At 31.3% G+C, this 23,280-nt stretch overlaps 2 protein-coding genes across 7 annotated transcripts in view; one reads left to right on the top strand and one right to left on the bottom strand.

The window, feature by feature from the left end:
• LOC103577048 (ecdysone-induced protein 74EF) overlaps nt 1-23,280 on the bottom strand; it is a 64,658-nt gene that overhangs the window by 33,959 nt on the left and 7,419 nt on the right. For 2 of the 4 annotated variants that reach the window (XM_053740862.1, XM_053740865.1), the window contains exons 1-4: nt 21,464-22,253; nt 7,112-7,365; nt 6,756-7,029; nt 6,577-6,681 (exon numbers count right to left, since the gene is read on the bottom strand). In XM_053740862.1, the coding sequence (XP_053596837.1) occupies nt 6,577-6,681; nt 6,756-7,029; nt 7,112-7,258 (526 nt within the window). In that variant the 5' untranslated portion in view covers nt 7,259-7,365; nt 21,464-22,253. Of the gene's footprint in view, nt 1-6,576; nt 6,682-6,755; nt 7,030-7,111; nt 7,366-21,463; nt 22,254-23,280 lie in introns of those variants that run through there. The other 2 variants (XM_053740864.1, XM_053740863.1) reach the window with 1 other exon arrangement.
• LOC103577047 (U7 snRNA-associated Sm-like protein LSm11) lies at nt 7,708-17,934 on the top strand. 3 transcript variants are annotated; one of them, XM_008557526.3, is made up of 6 exons: nt 7,708-7,947; nt 8,051-8,363; nt 8,441-8,495; nt 13,795-13,925; nt 16,244-16,382; nt 17,672-17,934. In XM_008557526.3, the coding sequence occupies exons 2-6, from the start codon at nt 8,196-8,198 to the stop codon at nt 17,821-17,823; spliced, it is 645 nt and encodes a 214-aa protein (XP_008555748.1). In that variant the 5' UTR covers nt 7,708-7,947; nt 8,051-8,195; the 3' UTR covers nt 17,824-17,934. The 3 variants fall into 3 exon arrangements, with proteins under 3 accessions (XP_008555748.1, XP_008555747.1, XP_008555750.1); XM_008557525.2 differs by having other exon boundaries at nt 7,927-7,979; XM_008557528.3 differs by lacking the exon at nt 7,708-7,947 and having other exon boundaries at nt 8,214-8,349.

Below are 23,280 nucleotides of genomic sequence, written 5' to 3'. Positions count from 1 at the left end.
ATAACGCAATATACATCATGTATATAATTTATTAGCAGTATCACTTGTAAGGAAGTTTTTAAGAAATTGTTTATTAATTAATTGATTATTATTTTTATTTTGTCTTTATTGAGATAATGATTACGAGTTATTGATGTTATTGAATAACAAATGTATATATATGTATATATAGATGTAAAGTGTTAAATTATTATTGTGATAAGGAATATTATTGAGTAGCCGTTTATTCCATTGATAGAAATTGTGACCCAGACGAAATCTATTTTAAAGATATAATAATTCAAGACGAGACTTATTAATTAAGTAGTTTTATTAAACAAATGGATCCGAGAAATTCAAAATCAGGTCACGAGGCGACATAATGATTTTTAAATTAAATTTTAACTGACAAAAATATTACATGGATTAATTTTATTAAAAATATAAATGATCTAGATGTGATTTTGAATGCATATGCTGTCAAGTAAATATGCATTTATATTATATATAGATATGAAAATTTAAAATGTGTGTAGATTTGTGTAATATGCATGCAGATCGATTGTCGCCGACACATTAAGTCAGCGACGTTGTTACATTAATTATTTATTTCCTTCGTTCTACGAAAATAACTAAGCTATCTACATAAACTTTTTTAACCGATATCCCTTCTATGCCAACCTCAAACTTATTCCTCAAGGTATCTTTCAATTCTATTTTATACTAATATTCCAGACATTCAAATTGTCGAGAAAATTCAAAAAGGATTTAAATTTTTATGCGCTTTGGATTTTGTCTCTGAGTTTAAAACCAAAAGGGCGTATATTTTTTTTTAATTGCTAATCATATTGTAGATTTATTCTTAAGTTGAGAATAAGTTTACAAAACAATGAAAAAAAAAAAAAAAATTCTACGCCCTTTTGGTTTTAGAATTTTCTAAATAATCATGAAGTTAACAGACAGTAAAAAATTTTCGGAGGTTTTCTTCAACGAATCAATAAAAAAAAAAAAATCTAAAAATATGCACATGTGGAAAATTAAAAAATCTATAGGTGCAATTTTTTGAAATATTTTTTTTTTTATAATTTATCATTTAAAAAAAAAGCCAAAAATTATTGTATTGGTTTTCTAAAGCCAAAAGGGCGTAAAAAAATATAAGACCTTTTGGAAATAGTAACGGGAAATCTTTTCTTTCTTTTTACTTCTTTTGTTAAACATCACGACCGACTTTTCTTATCACTTTCCAAAACTTTTCACGGTAAATAAGATTTGAAATGTTTTCTTGGACAAACAAATATTTCAATATTTTATCGATAACTCCGGTCTTTGGTCTCTCATCTCCTGTCTATATATATTTGTGTACCCAAGAATTCGATAAAAAAAATTGTTTATGCTATTTCTCAGTAAATAATTTATAAAAAATTTTAAAAAAATAAACGCGGGAATATTGAGAATGGAAAAGTTTGAATTTAATAATAGAAAGGGACGAATATACTTGATTATACTTTATTGTAAACGTTAAGCTGACTCTCGGCATCAAAAAGAGATGCGTCACAATCATATATATTAATAATATATACATATATATATATGAGTAAGTCCGTATACGCGTGTATCATAAGCGAGTATGGAGACAGGGCTTACAGGTTAGCCTCGGCCCACATTGGCATAACACTTTCACTGACGTAACGTACTTGGTTGTAAACTGTTGCGTTGCCATTCCCCCCTTTTTTTATATTTTTTTAAATGTGCCCGGTAAATACACTGAGAGAAAGAGAGAGACAAAGAGAGGGAGAGACGTCGCTCTCTGTATATTACACCGCGTAAAGCGCTCACATGAATTCGCCATTCGAGTACACGTGTGTCATGACAATCTTGTTAAATTATTTCCGTACATATACCATACATCCATATATGTATGTGCTATAAATATATATTCAATCAATAAAATAAAACATTAAAGATGTTTTTTGCTTGAGCGAAATTATGAACCCCGTCTGCAAAATTTGATAAAAAAAAGTTTATTTTATTTTTAATTGTTTTCATAATCGTAATAATATTATTGTTTTTTATTATTATTGTAATAATGTTAAGTTAATTAAAATTTTTTTATTGACGTTAATTATCGGGCTTGAATAAAAATAAAAAAATGTAAATACAAACATAAATATAAATATAAATCTGAGACAAGGAGGAAAAAAAAATGTATAAATAATAAAAGAAACAGATAAAGATTGCGATCGCACTCGATGAGTGAGTAGCAACGCGTGTATAAGGAAATTCTCGATACGTGTGATGGCAAAGCGCGATTCTCTTGCGAAATTGTTTACCTCCCGGCACATAGGATAGGGTCCAAGGATAAAGGATTACATGGCTAACGATAGAACGACTATCTTTATACATGTACTCGTACTTTTATTATACTACATAAATATATATGTATATATCCAACCACTGATTCCAATATTTATTATTTTACGAAATTAAATTTGTCATCAATTAGGAGGCATCTAGACATCTTCTATAATCTGAATCATTAATAAAATAAAAGTAAAAAAAAAAAAAAGTGAAACCTTTAAAATGAACCTGTTTAGATTTAGCATAAGACTTTAAATAAAAAACGACGAATCTGACAAATGAAATATTGATTGAAGATAATTAATAAATAAAAATGAGAAGACGGTAATAGACTAAAATGATTGTAAGCCCTGACCCCGATTACACAAAATGTCAACACTCCTGGTAATGTACAATACTAGTAGTGATTCCTTGTGTGGTATAGTGCGAATATATGTACATATGAATAGTGTATATGCCCAAGTAGCCATCAGCTATCATGTAGCCATCATGCCACTAACTTTCAACGATCTTTTACTCTGTGTAATGTCTACTTGTGTATGTACATGTAGATGTGGTATTGTAGTGTTAAGCTTCAGAGCTGAACTAAGTGAATACAATGTTGGATCCATTGTCCGTGTTATCAGGCCGTGAGGCAATACTAGGAAGCCGGTTGCTCAATCTCCGGAGTAGCTCTTGGTCGTTTGATACGAGACGTAAACAATCTGTCTTATTATCTATTATTATTCTTATGTATTAATTACGAAAATACTTAACTATTTAACTTAACTATTTCACTGTAAACAATTGCGGAGAATGTGGAGCGAGTAATTGGTTATTTATTTAATTCCCTAAGAGTTAAATTTACTCCAGGAGTTTATTTTGATGTTAAAACTCCGAACCGGAGTAAATGCGGATTTGAATAAAATCCAGATTACTCTGATGAAAAAAAAATCTCTTCTGTGTAAAAAAAGATTTCAAAAAAATTCGACATGTGGAACTTCTAAACTTGAGACGGATTTGAACTTTGAGTAGAATTTTTTTAAATTTTGATAGTAAAAATAAAAGTTTGTATAGGACTTTAAGTAAGCGAATTTCGAGTCAAGAAAGAACGTTTTTAAAAAATTTTTCAAAATGTATTTTTACTTCATTTTACCCTCGTTCCGTAAAAGTTTCTATAAGAAATCAATAGTTCATAAAAATACAACAAACGTTCATAAAAAGTTCAAAATTTTAGATTTTGAACTTTTTCAAAACCAGAGTAAAATGTAGTAAAAATCCGTTTTAAAAACGATCTCTTTTTTACTCGAATTTCGCTCGTCTAAAATCTGAGATAAACTTTTTTTTTTACAACACGGAAAAAAAAGCAGTAAACATTGCTGCGCAGAACAGTAATCTAGTTAATGAGCGTGTTTGGGCGAAAAGTTAAGTATAGTAAAAGCATATTTTACTATACTTCTATTTATTCAATTGACTGGAGTCCTGTTCTGCGCAGTAATATTTACTGTTTTTTTTTTTTCCATGAACCAAAATTACAGTTCAAAAAAAGTTCCACTCAAAATTCTAATGTCTCAAATTTAAAAATTCCACAGGTCGAACTTTTTTGGAACGGATTTTTTTTCTACGGGCTATTTACTCAGTATTTAAATAAAATCTGTAATCCTCCGAATAGACTATCGATTTTTTTTAAGTTCATTTCAATGATTGTATTAAAATATTATTTTTTTTTTATATATATTTTAGCCGATAAAAATAGACATATGTCAGATGAATTTTAATAATAAAAGACTTAGATTTCATGGCATTATTTAAGTGACAAATACCCGAGCCCCGAGTCTCCAATGACAGAGGGGTAAAAATCGGGAAGTAGAATTTTGTTTTCGGGGTCTGACATGGGGTCTCGGGGCCATGACTCTAAGATTTATGGCAGCAGAAAGGGTCAAGGGAGCACAGTAACAAGTAACAAGTGTAAAAGACAGCAGGATCAGCAAGTAGGGAAGGGTCAAAATAGTTTTTATGCCGGCTGCGTACTCCATTAAATTTAAAAGAAAAAAAAAAGAAGTCTATATACAATTTGTTCCGTTAGTTACTATGCGTTGCAGCATTTAAATCTTTTACTTTCTTCATAACTTAAATATGAAATTAAGTATAAATTATTGTACTTAAAAAAATAAAAAAACATATGATGAAAAATAAATGGCAATTATTAGAGTGTTAAAAAGGAAAAATAAAAAATTAGTTATTATACTAATCAATACAGTGAAAATAAGTATTATATCTCGGGCATGAATGTATGAGAATATATATTAATGATTGATGCGAGGATCCGGTGAGATTTGTCACGCGTTGTTAACACAGCGAAAGTGATACACGCCCCGAAAACGAACACTCTAGATGTTTATAGCAAAGATTGCGTGTATTAGATGCTTTATGTCTTGTATATAAAAAAAAATCATTTCATTTTATTTTTTCTCCTTTTATACCAAATGCATATACATCTATATATTATTAGTACACAACTTCTATATCTATATAAATCTAGAAAAAGAATTTCAATGTGAAATTAACTTGACTATTAGACGGCTAAAAAAGGAGTATAATCGTTGAATCAGAATCTTTATTTCCACAACGTTCCTTTTTTTATTCACCGCCTTTAAATACTCTTTACCCATTTGGCTTAATGGATATATAATATATATTTATGTATCAAGAGCAAGACTAATGCATACACTGATACGAAGGATTTCTTGGCGCTAAAAACTTTTACTCCTCCCAGAAATCATTTTTTTCATAATCCTGGAGTTAGTCAACGTCTTATAATTTTTGAATTTTTTTTAAACCGATAAATTATGAAAAAAAAAAATATATATATATATAAAAATTGCACTTATAGCTTTTTTAATTTTCTACATGTGCATTTTTTTAATTTTTTTTTTTAAATTAATTTGTTGAAAAAAATCTAAATATTGTCAATTGCCTGCTAGCTGCAGAATCAAAAATTAACAGACAAAACTTTAAAATTTGATTTTCAAAAAATCGGTCGCAAAATAAAGAAAACTGAAAAAATGCACTTGTAGAAAATGAAAAAAACTATAAGTGCAATTTTTCAAAATATTTTTTTTTTTGCAATTTATTGTTTAGAAAAAAAAATCAAAAAATTATTAAACGTCGGCTAATTTCAGTATCATTTTTTTAGCGTACGTCAAAATAAAAAAAAATTAAATGATTTATTGTTAATTTGAAAACAATGCACGGAGTATCTAAACGTTACTTTGATAAAAATCAAGTGACAAACGACAACAACTTATATTTGAATCTACTCAGTTTGCATGTTTTTAGAAATTATTATTCAAATTATCAGTGATTCCAAAAACTTAATATATTTCTTGACGCGGTCTACAAAAGGTTGATGTAATTGAGTGTAATTTAAATATATAATAATATAATAATATAATATATGTATAAAAGAAAAGTGAGAGGACTAAGTCATGAATTCTCCCGGTATTTCTTTAAACACGTGTTACTCGTCAATAAATATATGGATATTTGTATGATAATATATACAATTCTCTCGCAATTTAAAATTGATTTAATCGTAAGATAGGAAATAATAATATACCATATAAGATATTTGGTAGATATATAAATATATACAAAATGACATCGTACAGCATTCAATTGCGCGATCAAACGTATATACAGATAAATTATTGGTAGGTTTGTATTGGTATACGTATATATATCTGTATAAATATATAAGTACGATATGTTACGAAATGATTGTAAATTGTTGAAATTGGGACACGCATAAACATGATGCGTAGAACGCGTGCGCCGTTTACCTTTGCTAAAGTAATTTTTAAGCATGAGAATGGCCACGCAATTATTGCTAACGCGGATGCCCGTTTGCAATTTGTATGGGCCTTGGCCGGTTTCCCTTTCAGTATTGCTAGTTATATACCGGTTTGGATTACTGATCTGATCACGACATCACAGACACAACACACATGTCTGCAAGTCGCTTCGTATGTACATAAAGATGGTAAACGAGTTTGCAATAAACATCGCGAACATCCTCGTCCTCATATGCTAATTTACCTCCCCTTCATGTGCAAAATCTACTTGACCGACTACATTTTACCGGGTTACCACAACCGGCAACATCACGATGGCCGTTACCGAGCGTGGGTACAAGTCGGAGTATCGGCGACCGGCAGTAAAGGGAAACAGAAAAATTGTGTCGGTAAAACAGACTCCTACCTTTGCCGGCCTCGGTGATAATTTCCTCGGATTTGATTTCTGACCTTGCGGCATACGATGTGGAGGACACTGGCGATACCTGAATAGACGGAGCGGCTAACTTCTCTGAAATTAAAAGTACAAAGGATATAAAATAATTTATATCATGTTCTGTAGACGAATTGCAAACGAGCACTCACCGGCTAATAGTGGATTTGCTGCGGCAATGTTATACCTTTGCCGCCTACACGGGGTTATTGTACTGAGCGGTGTAGTTGTTGAAGTCGGTTGGCTCGCTTCCGCCAAATCGGCTTGTAATTCGCGCAAGAATGTATCCAAGGTATCAAATGGCTCCTCGCTAACACTTGATACACCTTCGCCATCCTCTGAAGGCACACTGGATGCTGTCGGCGCACCCACAAAAGCACTCAGTTCCATTGCTGAAAACTCAACTGACTGTGCTGCATTGTTTTCCTAAGACATGAATAAAAAAATGATAAATCTAATGAAGTCCACGAGTTGATAGACAGGAATTGATACAATCAAGGCTACTGACTTGTAAACACTGAGTTAAATCAACCATTTTGCCATCGTTGTCAGGGCACCATAGTAATTCGTCGTCTATGAAGGGCATGTTTGATGATTCCTCCTTGGGTACCAGGCTGGAGGTTAGCGAAAAAGTCTGAGATATAGGGACCGGCATCGAGACCCGTGCCAGGCGGCGGGGCCTTTTTAGCCACCCCCGCGCCTGCTAACATCCAAAACCACTAGCAAATCTCTCGCGATCGTCAGCTGGATCCCAGCTTCCCTCTGCAATTCAAAAAAAAATTTTCTTAATTATTTATTTACTACTATTACGCAAATATTCATCAGCTAAATAGAAATAAAAGCATATATATATATGTGCTATTAAATATGCAAGATAATTAGACAGCTGGATTGATTGTGAATAAAATTTCTCTCTTTAAATATTCGTTACACGCTCAATGCGCTATTTCATTACATGAACATCGAGTACTAACTAAATAAAAAATGGTAAATTGTAAGCCAGCTCCGAGCTTGAAGTCATGCCAGACCCAATAGTTAGTTCAAGATTGAGTGATTACACATAATAGACAACAACAACAATAACAACAACAGCTAAATGGCCAAGTGTAAGTGCAAGTTAAGAATAATGTGAACGTCGACATTTCCATGAAAGTGAAAACTAAATGAAAACTTTCTTTCTGTAGGTTGTTTCACTTCCTGCGCGCGTAATCTTACTCTCTTGCTATCCAGTTGCTGGATTTCTGGCCAGCACTTAAACTATATATTTTATATACATGTATATATTTGCTAGTTGTTGTATTTATGTAATAACTAACCAAGAAAGAAAGTTTCTACTTCTCAAAGGTGAATATCCTTTCTCGTTGGTGTGCAGCTAAGTGTGCATTTTTTGCCTCTATTATTATTATTATTATTGCTATTATTATTATTATTATAATTATTAATGCAGGTACAAAAAGTATGCGAAGCCATGGTTTCATCTTTTGTTAAACGTCATAAATAAATGAAAGTATTTAAAAACTAAAATAAGATAATGAAGGTGAGGATTCGTCAAACAGGTTGGCCCGTAAAATTTGAACTTGGTCAGTTTTAAAATGGAGAATGCCGGGAGTTCATCTGACGAGAGTTTGGACCCAACTAAAGAATCTTTTGATCCGCTGAAGGCCTTGTATTCAGAGAAAACTAAAATTCCTGTTAAAAAAGCTCCGACATATGATAATATTACTAAATTTGAATCAGCACTTAAAGGTATTGTAATAAAAGTAAGTATTTACATGTTTAATTAAATTGCTGACATTCATTTTTATATTGTTCTCACAAATTTAATTTGAATTTTCAGCCGAGCGCGAAATCTTCGAAAAAAGAAAATAAAAAGTCTAGCAAAGTGTCTACTGGTAAGTTTTTTAAACAAATCATTATATAATAGATTTATATTATACATATATAAATATACTGGACATAAGTACATATCTCAGACACGCGACTTTTACTGAGGTTAGAAATTCGTTCGAGTGTCGGGCTCTAGATGGCGCCTGCGCGGTCTTTTGAATTTGAATTTAAAAATCTATTTTTTCTTACTTTTTAGTATGAGTGTCAATGTAGCAGACATCAATTCATAAATTTTAAATAAATAAATTGATAAATTTAAATAATAAAATTTTCAAAAAAGCGCGAGATTGTTTTTAAATTATCTAAATACGAATTTTAAAATTTTTCTTTCTCACATTGTATTTATTCAAAAATTTACAAAATTCATAATTGTCAGTTATATTCACACTTATGAGAATTTATAAATTTTAAATAAATTAGTTAATTAATAAAGAAAATTAAATTTTTAAAAATGCGCGCGCTGATTTTTAAATTATCAATTTTATTTATTTATTTAAAAATTTTCAAAATTGCCGCTTGTCAGTATTTACACTCATATTTTTAGTCCCTCACTGTTTCTGGTATAGTAGAGATAGATACTAAATAAAAATAAGATGAAAGTGTAGCTGAAGGTTTTTTTTTTAATTTCAATGATAATGATTAATGTTTTTTAGTGTGAATATTAAGTACTAGATAGGCAACAAAGTTAATGCATTTAATGTGTGGCAATGAATCTTTTAAATCAGCAATGAATGACTCAGAAGTACCGCTATCTCGATCTTATACCTCCCGCACTCTTTCTCTACCTGGTTTCACGGCCTCACACACGGACAAAACTCGATATTGACTCTCATCCAGATTGTATTAGCTGGCTCAAGTTACTATCTATCTAACGAGCAACCACCAAGGTCATAATATATATACCGTACAAATAATAAAACTATATAATATAATATAATAATATATATATATATATATATATATATATATATAGAAGATAAAAAACGTACTTGCACACTACACAGTAATTTAAGTATCCTGACCTACAGAAAACTAAAGCCGGAGCTAAATCATAATCCGTTTGCTTTGATCCATAAATTTTTTTTTAAACATAAAATATTGCCGAGCAAAAGTGACATGAATAAATGACGATTCTGGTTAAAATGTTTAAAATATATTTAATAAATAAAATAGTTCCTTAAATGACCCCGAATAATGATTTATCTATTGGCCGGCGGCCAATTGCACGCGCCGCTCGATAAATCATGGATCCCTGACCCAGTGTAGTTTTATATTTACGTGATGCATTCATCAGTATATGTGTGAAAGTACATGTGTGAAAGTCACGCATGTCTACATTTATCTTCATCACTCTTAATATCTTTCTCCATTTTATTATTTTTTTGTTAATTATTTTTATTATTTCAGTACACAGAAAAAATTTCGCGTAAGATAAATTTTGCACTATGAATTTAAAACAAAATTTTTTCGGCGGGAAAAACTTTTTTTTGGAGTAAGAAATTTCTTCTCTTCCCAAACTATTTTTTTTTTCAATTCATTATGCGAAAAATTTCTTGTTCAAGTAAAAATTTTCTTAGGGTGAGTAAAACTTTCCTTGGGACAAAAAAAAAATTTTTCAAACGGGAAAAACTTTTCTTGAAGCAAAAAATTAGTCATTACTCCAAAATAAAAAATTCCTCATTTCAAAAAAATTTTTTTCCCGCCCAAAAAAATTATTTTGTAAATTCACTGTAAAATTTTTCTCACACAAAGAAATTATTTTTTTCTGTGTATTTTTTCATCGGTTATCGTCTTTGCTCTTAAACTTGTACTTAACTCAAGCGGACTTAAATCTCAGTACATATGAGCTGGTTGAGACTGTTAAGTTTAAACACTTGCAAGTAAATAAAATTGCCTGGTGAAAACTACTCTAAGTACACACATATAAATATACAAATATACAAATGTATGTGTGTAAAGTAAGAGAGCAATAGTAAGTGAAGGCTACTCAATGCAAGGGTCGACAGAGAAGGTAACTCTTAGTTGCACATATATTTGCAATGCCAGAATAAGTAGGGTGGGGACGTAGGGTGGATTGTGTGCTGGTATATGTACCAAGTGCAGCACTTGTTGCGTTCGGCCGTCGACCTCAACTTAACTCTTTACTCGCATCTCTCGCTTTACTTATGCAGCCGAGCAACACAAACAAAACCTACACTGAGTTAAGACCGAGACAACCAGCAGATTTTCACGTGTGTTCTGGACCAGAGTCCATCGACGTTAATTATTATTTATTACACCGCGAGTTATTATGTCAAAATTAATTGCCATCGATAAAATTCCACATCATTGAATAACAACTTTTCATTTTATATTTATCATCATTATTATTTACAAAGTAAACCCGATTCTGCAAATTATTCGCGGTTAATTTTTTAAAAATTTAAATTAAAAAAAATTAACTTCCCTAAATAAAACAAGTTAGTAATACATTTTAAGAGCCGTTGCATAATTTAATTTACGTTCATTTTATTTTTGTTACACTACACATGGAGCGGAGGTTTCCGGTACAGTAGTTGGTAGTCGCCAGTACACACCAGCTAAAATACTCATCCCGTATGTGTGTACATACACCAAGTGATCCAATTCCATGGGTCTTAGTGTGCTGTACTCACGTTAGTCACTGACCTATCCTAATAATATATACATATACTAAATTACTATTACATTTTTTTTTTTTTATCTAATCGTATTCAAAATAGACCAGCGATTAATCAAATATTATTTTAATCACCCGACTTATTTTTGTGATTTAGGTTCAAAAAAAAAAATGTTAAAAAATGACAATGCACTCTGGTATATATTTTCATTGAGTAGCTGCGGTTGCATTGGATCGCGCAATAACTTGCGAAGAGGAGCGAAAATTCAAAGGGCCTTATTGTCGCGAAAGTAACAGTACCTACGGCTAGCTCACGTAAACCAGAGTCTGCAAGAGTGAGGAAGGTATATTGTATATACATGTGGAGTAGGCTGCTGGTGCGGTTGCTTGGTTGCTTGCTCGTGCGCTCGCTTGCCTCCTCGGTCGGTCTCGGGTGCGCTGCCCGGCAGGACGTTGAACCCAGCGCGACTCAACTTGGGGATCATCCACGGGTAGGAGACAAATTTAAGTCTATCTAATCATCACTATTCACCTGACCATCGAAACTCATTAAAAAAAAAATGGACCGTTGATCTGGGCATTTTTTTTACATATGCATAATTTATTACATATCAATACATATGTATACATATATAAAAATGCATATACATATTGAGATTTTTTTTAAATTTATTTACGTGTATTTTAATTATTTAGTAATTGATGACTAGTTTCACGTTAATTAACAAGTGAAATTAATTTGAGATTTAGTATAAAATAATTTTTGGTGAAAAAATATTTTTTTAACACAGAACGGGCTTCCTCTCTCTTGCTCTGTTATTCGAGTTGTGTTTGTGTGTGTTGCGTGTGCAAACCTAACGGTTTCTTTTATATACAAGGCGCACAAATGTTGGCGAGGCCGTGTTATCGCATCTAAAGAAGCCTCTTGGGATATGAAATAAAAAAAACAAACAAATTAAATACGAAAAAATAAAAAATAATATTGTAGATACATAACAACTCCGAAAGTCGATTTTAAAAATTTAAAAAAAAAATGGAAAATTAATTTTTTATAGACAAATTGCTGAGGATCTAATGATAGTAGAGTAACATTTGCGTGTATGTATAGATGTAGATATAGATATATATAATAAGTAAGTCGGGTAAATGTATATCATTAAATGTTCGGATAATGACGAGACTAGACTACTATAAAGTTCTTCCGTGGCTACTGCTCTCATGTCACGTAGCATACGTACGCTACTATACGTAAACTCTTGCTCTCGTCTTCGCCATTTGGATCAGGCGATAGTGAAAGTTTTTCCCTCCTTACTCCTTTCCTTGGTATAAAAGTGTATCCACCTCTATGTTCTCCCGGGCACACATAAATTGTGGAATGGGACAAAGAAAGGCGAAAAATAACCAAGACTAGAAAGAGAAAATTTAGCTTTACTATTATGTACTTTGCTTGTCTATCTTATCCACTCACTCGCGTTTTATTCCCTATCTACCGAGCTCTGGTCGCTGGTAGCATAGTCTTCTTTTCCTCTCAGCCGGGTCTGTACGAGCGGTCTCTGTACTACTTGTCTGTTATATTAGTAGGATGAAAGTTATCGGAGAAAGCCAATTGACACTATATACCACCAGACTGTACCTGATTCGCTCCCTTGGGTCTTGTATACCTGGATTTTTATGATACCCCTCAATAATTCCCTCTCTGATTATTTTTTTAAATATCAATAAGAAAATTAGTCATTTTTAATGACCAATAAAAGAGTTTACTGCTGGTATAATTAACTTTTACTCTTACTTATGATAAATTATTTAGCTTCCATACACAGAAAAAGAGGATTTCTTGGTGCAAGAAATTTTTTCTTGCCTAAAAAATTTTTTTGATGTTCTTGAAGATTGAAATGTTTCTCGTGTAATGAAAATGAAAACAATTTATGTAATTTGACTGCTTAAAGATGACGAGAGGTAATTGGGGTGACTGAAATTTTCGGCTGACTTACTGGCACCAATACGAAACATTTCAGAAATCTAAATCTAATAGATTTTTATGATACTGAAATCAGCCGACATCTAATAATTTTGAATTTTTTTTCAAAACGATAAACTATAAAAATAAATATTGTAAAAAATTGCGCTTATAGTTTTTTAAATTTTCTACATGTGCATTTTTTTTTTTAAATTGGTTTATTGAAGAAAAAAAAAATCAAAAAATTGTTACTCGTCTGTTAACCAGGATCATGCTACTGAAGTTTGTCAACGTCTAATAATTTTTGAATTTTTCTAAAAATGATAAACTGTAAAAATAAAAATATTTGAAAAAATTGCACCTATATATTTTTTAATTTTCTACATGTGCATATTTTTATTTTTTATTTTTTTGAAGTTGATTTGTTCAAAAAAAAATCCGAAAATTGTTAATTGTCTGCTAACTTTAAGATCAAGGATTTTTGACTTTTTATTTTTATTCCACGAAAAATTTCGGATCTTCAGCTACATTTTTTTAGCTCAGGAAAATTTTCATCATTAATTCCTGATGCAAAAATTTTCTCGGGCCGGATATAGATTTTTTGCTTCAAGAAATCTTTTATTTTTTTTAATGTATATTAAATTTTTAAATTAAAATTTGAATTTTAAATAAATAAAAAAAAAGTCTATATATTTAAATTTAATTACAGAGCCAAAAGAAATAAAAGCCCAAAATTACGACGCTTTGAAAAGTGGCAGAAATGTTTTATCACGCATGGCAAATACAATTGGGCCTCTACAACTTATTTACACATGTATGGAGACTAAGTCACGAGTTAAGGCAAGTACATTACACATACATTTATTTACCAAAAAAAACAACAATAAAATGTGTGAGTTGATCAAAGTGCCGACAAATTATCTATACGTACATTAAATAATCTTTTCTTCAACTTAATGTATATTTCTTAAAATTTTTTATAGCTTTTTATTATTACTACTATCGGCTAAGAATAAGTAAGCGCTTGCGTAAAAACATACGTGACACAGTTTCTTAAAACGCGTGCAAGCCTTTTTTTCGCGCCAGCCGATGGCTCGTGGGGGTCAACATTCGTAGCTATGACGACAGTCTCACCCTATGCTAGAATAAGAATCCCATCGACGAGTATCGCTATTCCTGTGATACTTTATTATTATTTTTTCTCTTGAATCGAGGGCCTTGTGAAATTTATGATCCACTGTTAAGGTCACATTTCAAGTTCAGAATGTATTACATCAGCTCTCCAGATAAGACGGTGAATAAAATCATTATTATTGTCCTCATCATCATCATCATCATCATCATCATCATCATAAGTTTTATATTCAAAGATATACCGAACAAATGATCGTGTTTTATACAAATTGATGATATGTAATATAAATAACGATATGTAGTATGCCCAATAAATTTTTCGGCCCCTATAACCTACATATCGCATGTCCGGACGACTAATCATCATGACATTACATCGCTTATATGGCCTTGTGGGCCTTCAAGGCCATCTCGTTCATACTGATGCCTGCCTCCTGCCTGCAGTCACCACGAGGTCATATTCCATTAAACGTTAATGAAAATAAATAAATAAATAAATAAGTAAATAATATTTTTTATACCAATAATCATAATAATATTATTTCAAAATAATTAAATTATTTTTAAACTCATAAAATAAAATTTAAATTCTCCGCCGATAAATTAAAAATAAATACATGTTTAAATAATTATTCTCAGCGCGTATCGTATGTTAAATCAGTGCAAACATCGATAGGAGGACCTTGTTTTTCATTACAGTAAATATATATATATATATATATATACGTTTCCGGGTATCACCTTTTGATTTAATTTTATGTCTCTCTCTCTTTTTCTCTTTCAATATTTTTATCTTTTTCGCGTAAATGTAGTGGGCGACAATGAAAAAGTAATTAAACTTGCATCTCAAGGTTATCTAATGCAATCACTTTTAACAATAGTTATTGAAAAAATATAATAAATAAATAATAATCGATAATTATTTTTAAAAAGATAAACAATTAAAAAAATATAATATACTATTAAATTAGTATTATTATTATTATTTAATAACATTGAATTTAAAAATTATTTACCAATACGGAAACATTTGGATGTAATTGAGAAATTACGATTGTCCTCGGTTAATTAAATATTTACATTAGCTTCATGAACACATGATAATAAACGGTAAATTACGAAGGTTTTAATTGTTTTTCTTTATACATATATATTTATATAAACAGCTAGTTTAATATTATACTTTGTAACTTGTATTAATTAGTTTAGTATATTTTTTCTAGGAACTTGTGGTTGAAAAAAAAAAATTCGCTGCCAATCGCGGTCTGGCACTCTACACTGTGAAAAATTTCCATTAAATTTTACTATGGGTGCATTGTAACCCCGGACCATAAGAAAACTGGTACAAAATTTACAAGTGTCCCATAGTAAACGGTATGCGCAGATGACACGATTGGGACCTATACGCATACGTTTACTATGGGACACTTGTAAATTTTGTACCAGTTTTCTTATGGTCCAGTGTTACAATGCACCCATAGTAAAATTTAATGGAAATTTTTCACAGTGTAATTGCATATCCTTGATATCGAAAAATTTTGAATATTTATTTTGCGCAAGCGCATATTTATTTTCATTTACAAGAAAAGATAAAAAATTCAAATTTTTCAGAGCGCATATTCTGTTTACTTCATAATTCATTGAAAAAAAAAATTACATGGGTAGAAACGTAGAACGGAACTCAAAATCTCAGGGCACATTTAAGGCACGCGAAAAATTTAATTAAAAAAAAAAAAATATCCATACACCAATGAAGTAATTTTATAAATTACCAACGGAGTTTTTTTTTGACACTTTTCATAAAACATCGCCGCTTTTAGTCTCACATTTAGTAATTATTCAATAACTTAGTGTCCATGACACCGGAAAATTTTTGTATTTAAAAATCTCAGTACAAATTTATTTGCCAAGACAAAAAAAAGTAAAAAAAAAAATTGGCAGTCATTGGAGACCCGACAGAAGTGAAAACAAAACTATGAAAAGACAGTATTTTATAAATTTTAATTGTAATTTATTTTTTTAAGGTCTACACGCGAAGTGTCAGAGGTATAAGAGGACATATAGAAGCTTATGTGGCAGCTTTTGATAAGCACTGGAACCTAGCACTCGAGGACTGTTTCGAAACATGGACTCGTAAAATAAAAAGAAAAGCACCGGCTCTAGGTAACGTATTTTTATTTAAAATTTATTGTTTAATTATAAATATATATAATTATATATATCACATAAATGTTTTTTTTTCAAGTTCGCAATTTATCTAGTTCTTATCATTTATATTTATAATTAAATATTTGTTCAAGTGCGGCCTTGAATGTTGAACTTTAAGCAAACATGAATGCACGTATATTTAATGAAAACTGAAAATAATTATTGAAATAATTACGATAGATATGATATCTAGTACAACAAAATATATATCATCATATTATTACTTGTGTTAAAATAGATGTGGCAACATCCTGAGTTGTTTTTTTTTAATTTTTTTAAGTAAAAAAAATTAAGTCCATCCGGAGAAAGGGAAAATTAAAATAAATACAAGCAAACGAAAAAAAATGAGAAGAGAATGAAAAATAAGAATTGGAGCAGGAGAATGATAGAGGGTAGAAGAAATGCGAGGGCACGTGGGCTTTGGATCGAACGTAATATACACAGACACATACATGTGTAGTCAAGGCCGGTCTTTGCTCCAAACTCCGAGCTTTGACCTTTTAGGTGTATCGAATTATTATATCACACCCTCGTCCATTTTCCGCTCATACTTTTTTATTTTAGCTAACGGCTCGCACTCAAAACTCCCATAGCAACTTTGTTTTTTACATAAATTAAAAAACAATTACAGTCACATGCTGGATGCTGAGAATTTCTTGTATTAGAAGGATTGCATTAGAATGTATTAAATAAATGTGGTGTCCTACTGGCGCACTGGGTTGTCCAGCCGCGGAAAAAGGTCGGGAGGTCATCGGTACAGTAGTTTGGGGTTGATAAAAGCCAACAACCTTGAGGCGTGCCAAAGACTAGTGAAGAGAATGGATCGATTGTCGTACACGTGTCTCATGTAGAGCCAAGTCCTTTGGCCCTAAACGACATTAAACCTCTCAAGGTTCCGCCGTCTCTCCTCAACTTTTTTTATACCATTATTATTATTTTTTCTCCCATTCTTCTTACATATTCTGCGATAGAGACTCCCGGATAGGAGTTTAACCCCTCGAATACGCAAGTTGTTTTTCTCTTATGTCAACGAACTGCTAAAATTTCTAAGTGCTTCTTTATCTCCATTGTCATAAGATTTCTCTTGCTACAGGAATACATACAATACATAATATATAAGCCCAGCAATTATATTTTTTAAATTTATTTCCATGTCAATACACAGAGCAAAGTCATTACCAGATGTAATTACGTTTAACTGTAAGTTTGTTATGTATATTTTTAAATATATTTATTTATTACAGGTATCCCAACAATAAAATCAAAAGAAATCGAAGAGAACGTGCCAAAGATGATAGTGAAGACGTCTAACGGAAATACAGAGACCTTGGAGAGACACGTGCCGCAGATGATGTTGCGGGGAGAGCAAGTTGTCATGATCGTAAAAATTAATTGACCCACACAATTATTTTATTATTACCCAATTAATATACATTTCATAGTATATAGATTTTTTATGTATATCAGTATTTATTTTTAATGCCGAAAAAAAAAAAATATATTTTAATGCGATTACCAATTTCTCCAATTACGCAATCATTTCATTGGAAACTAAAAATATTTATTTTGGATATTTTAATCGACTGATTGATTAATTAAGAACAAGATAAAAAAATACTTGAATAAATAAATAAATAAGTAAATATTTAATATTTGGCAAACTATATAGTGAATTATTCTGGTGAAAGCAGAGCTCGGATTTAAGTGGGGCGAGGGTGCTTCTGATTCTGGTGTATAGTATAGGAATATCGTTGGGTTCTTGTCAGGGCCAGGCATCATATATATTTATAAAAGAACCATAGAGACTACACAAGTTGGAGGCCCTCTCACTTTCGCTCTCCTACTTGATCAGAGAAAGTCTAGCTAAGCCGCGGAATATAAGTTATCTTCTCTTTCTCTTTCCTTTCTTTATAACCAAGCAGAGCACCTCCTCTGGTTGGCCTCCTCCTGTTTGGTTGTTATACCAGCTCCTCCTTAAAGTCTCTATTTCTCCTCAGCACTTTCGATTTGTCGAGAGAGTTAAGCGCGTACGATTATTCGTTACAAACTTAACTTGTAGTTGCGCACCCATGGCTCTATACTTAGTGCCAACGTTAAGAGGTTAATGCACTCCTAGAGCCATAAGTTACTTTAGTTTGTTACATTTGTTCCAACACTTTAAACCGTCTATTTAATTTCATTATATTTTTTTTTATCATCATCATAATTGCGGCTGCCGGATTTAAAAAACACAAAATTTAATCCCTCTGTTTTCAAATATTTTTTACCCAGTCAAATAATTCGCGCGTTAATTTGTAATTTTTTTAAATTTAAACTAAACGCGGCAAATTTGAATTTTAAATTTACGAACTAATCTTAGACAATTCAAAATTAAACTCCCGACCGTGAAGCAATTGAATGGCGACAATAATTGAATGCACGCAGAATTATATGCGCGAGCATGCGTCTTCACACACTTAATACTCACAATAATAATGATAATGATAATAAGTAAACATAAAAGCCAGAATATTACCGACGCGAGTAGTATTGAGTATTAGCAGTAACACTGCAGTGATACATGTAATGCTTGGTCTGTAGTCAGGGCCAACAAGCGAGCACCTTGGAGGAGCAATATAACGATGCTAGTGAGACCTCGGCTAACTCTACTCCGAGATCTTCGTCGATGACTCGAAAAATTCACGATCAGACAAGGCCGGGCGATTAAGTTCCTCTGATGGGAGAGAAAGAAAGGAGTTTTTTTTTTTAAATAATTATTATTTTATCACAGCAACACGTATATATATATATATATATATATATATATATATATATATGTGTGTGTGTGTATTAGCTGTTTATAACCTGGTACCAGCCTGTATCGGTAGTCTACTCCTATCTGGGATCCCTCGGCTCCCATGTTCCCTAACTATTAGACAAAAGAATCTTAAATACTAGGAGATAAATACTTTTCCACGTGTTTTCTTGGTGAGAAAATAATAAATATTACAAAGATGTGTTGCATTATATTAGCCATTAGCCATAAAACCTTTGGAGGCCACCAGACCTTGACTATCTCACAAAGATGAGCACGAGGAGTTTACAGATGAGATACTTAAATAACTTTTTAATTATTATATTTATTTTATTAATGCTGTTTTTATTTAAGAATAATATCAACTTATAAATAAATACTTGAGTTTTATGTTTAAATATGTGTGATATGTTAACATTGCTGCGGCCTTCCGATCATCGTCTACTGTAGCCTTCCGCAATTGCGCGACAAGTGACGTTATTGTATACTCGTGTATGCACATATAAATATATATATATATATATATATATACAGTGAGCTGGCCAGCCTTCGTATGGTAACATTCAGCTTATCTCTAATAGATTTTAGTATTTTATCTTTATTTTACAACATTATTTGAAAATTTCATATATATGTATACTTTAATAGTATGTAGTAAGAGTGTGTATAGTTTAAGTAGTGTTATGATGGGCCATATCGTTAACATGACGGTGTGACGACATACATAAGTGAAATGTAAAATAATAGCAGTGAGAGGAAGGGTTTATGCACTTGATTTATGGCCTGAGTTAATATTATTCTGGGGGGCTTTTCAAGGTATACATATACATAAATATATATATATATACATGTGTAAATGGATATGGATATGTATGTTATGTATATAAATACATGTATACTCATCTCCTTGCCCTATGTTGCGTCACTGATTGCCGACAGCTTACATTAGTCCCTATTGGAGGCTTAAAACTGAAGGTCATCAATATTACAGAGGCTATAATGTAATAGATACAGATTTCGCCGGTTAAAAAATATAACAAAAAATAAATGATATATATTTTTTAGGCGGAGGGGATAAGAAAGGAGTAGCATGGCTGGGCTGGTTGGAGAGAGTCAAGGTCTTGTCCCAAATCGGGTTCGAAGACCCATTGGACCAGAGGATAGGTCACACATGGACGAACCAAAAACCCATGCCTTGAGAGTTTTTTCAGAGTATCTTTCTCTCGTTAGTTGTGCGCGAAGGCTTAAGGTCAATTACTTTTACTGCGCATTCGGCCGAACTCAAGGATACATATTTTTTTATTTTATATATATATATATATATATTACCTTTTTTTCCGCGTCCTTAAAACTTTTTCTCTATCGCCGCGATTGGGAGCGATGTCGTACCACCGAGTTGGTACATTTTGATACCGAGATGATAATGCCATAGATAAATATATTTATTTTGGAGTCCAGTATAAATAATAGTTGATTGTACAGGTGGTGGAATATATATATATATATATATATATATATATATATATATATATATATATTTATTTGGCCCGAAAATTTTATTTTTTTATTATACTTAAAATTTTTCGGGTGACGGCAAGGTCAAATATTGCCGTTGGGTCTTTTTAAAATGAAACAAAGTTATATATATGTATATATATATTTTGAAAGCTAGACAAAGAGGGAGTGATATAAAATCACACATCTGATATGTGTGAAATAGTCGTCGGCAACAGTGAAAAGCTGCGTTCTGAAGGTTGACCTAGACTTAAAATAATTTTATAGAAAATATATAGATACAGATATACCAATGTCTCTATATACATATATATTTAATATCTATCTTTATATTAGTATATATCCCTATTCCGACGTGACTAGTTTTTTTTTTACACGAGATATAAATGATGATTCATTCATGGTTCTAGTACAAAAAAATATACGTGCGCATACATTTACCCTGCACATATATATGTATATATTAATATATATATATATATAAATATATAATATCAATAAAGACAAAATAAAAATACTGTACAAATGACAAGGTCTGATAGTTGTGTTAAAGAATGTCAAATCTATATATTTTTAATTGGCAAAAACTAAATTTGTGCAGCCTTGGCGCGCTATTCAAAATCAAGCGATACACTTGGCACTCGTGTACTTTCAAAAATTTAAATTATTATAAATAATAAATAATCATAATTAATTAATTGATAAGTAGTAAAATAAAAATTCTTACCAGGTAAGAAAAAAATCTCCGGATTTATAAATGGCCACTTTTTAAATAAATACTAATATATATATATATATATATATATATAAATATATATTGTCACGCTGACCGTTCAGGTTCACTAACTACCGTCAACTAACATATATAACTTAACTCCTTCACTCAGCACTTAAATTTGTCTCACCTCCTTAGCGATTAAAAACAATCTTTATTTAATATTTAAAACTATAAACAAATTTCGAAATCCACTGGTTAACAAATTTCGAGTGAGTAATGTAAATATAAATAAAGTTATATTTATTAAATATATGAATCAATCCTCCGTATATATAACGTAACATATATACTTAATTGTTATAATTATATCATATATTTAATACACAAATCTCTGCGGATAATTGCAACACTTTTGGTATCAAGATCGCGGGTAGGACGGACACGTACGTCACATATTCAAATAAAGGAAGTTACGGTATTAATTCAACAGATGCTCACATTGCCCATATATTGTTATTAATTCCTCATATATTTCACTAATTCTCAACAATTTTTGTGAGTAAACATTGGCTGTTGTAAAACCACAAAACAAAAAATGTCTTTGCAACACTTGTTATCACTTAATCAATAACAAAATTAAACTTAAGTATACAAGTCTCATTTTACCCAAGTAATTAATTGCAACACTAATTTTAAAAAAGCAATTAATTGTAATAAAAAAAAAATTTATTATCAATAGCAATAATCATAGAATGTGTGTAGTAAATTCTGAGGAATCAAAAATAGTTTTTTGGTATCAAAAAAAAAAAAAAAAAAATATAGTGATAGTGCAATGAGTGTAGTACGCGCGAAGAAGAAAGACTGAACGCAGCGTTCTCGCGGCAACTACTCTCAGTTTGCCTAGCCTAGCCACTGCTAAACACCACTATCCTAGGTTAGATACTCGCGACACCCCGTCCTCTCCTCTCTCCCCATCAGATTCTCTCCTCTACTCAACCTCTCATCATTCCCTCTCTGTTCGCCTCGCCCTCGCTATATTAGCTCGCGCTGTTCTTGTCTATGAGTATAGTAGTGGTAGTAGGACTTTTATACAACAGCTACAACAACAACTACATATACAACTACATGGTACTCTGCTATAAACTACACCATGTAGTTACGCGGCCTTCTGTCTCCTTCTTTCATTTTACATTAACGTTACCCTTACTCACTTTTATCTACAGTACACCTACAATCCGTCTGTCTTTATCTAGTGTACATATTTGTATGTATGTATGTATGTATATATATATATATATATATATTGAACACAGTGATAACGACGATGAACGACGACGATACACACAGTGCACACGTCGCGTGGATTCGGTGCGAACAAGAGGGGGCTCGTAAGGCCATAGCCACGGCCATCGAGTTGTGTGCTCACACAACCAAAGCTTTAACTCTCACATGTACACGCAAAGTCAAGTGAGATAGTTTTACATATTTTATTATCTGATTGAAAGAGATCGAGCATCAATAACTATACATCCACATACATACATAAATCATTTTTTAGTTGTGTATCTGCTCTTTTTACACATCATTTTTTTAGATTATCTCAAGTTTGTGTATCAATGGATATTAACTTGGCCTTTATGCATTAACACGGCTAATAATATTTTTTAAATCTGAGAATTTTTTTTTTTTTTTTTTTTTTTTTTTTTTTTTTTTTTTTAATGGATTTATTTTTAAGATCCTGAAATTGACAGACAATTTTTTGATTTTTTTTTTTCAAAAAAAAAAATGCATACTTAGGAAATTAAAGAAACTATAAGTGCAATTTT

Source organism: Microplitis demolitor, chromosome 7 (assembly GCF_026212275.2).
Source record: "Microplitis demolitor isolate Queensland-Clemson2020A chromosome 7, iyMicDemo2.1a, whole genome shotgun sequence".
Taxonomy (NCBI): Eukaryota; Metazoa; Arthropoda; class Insecta; order Hymenoptera; family Braconidae; genus Microplitis; species Microplitis demolitor.
Note: the sequence above shows the minus strand (reverse complement) of the source record. Positions and strands in the feature narration are given on the sequence as shown.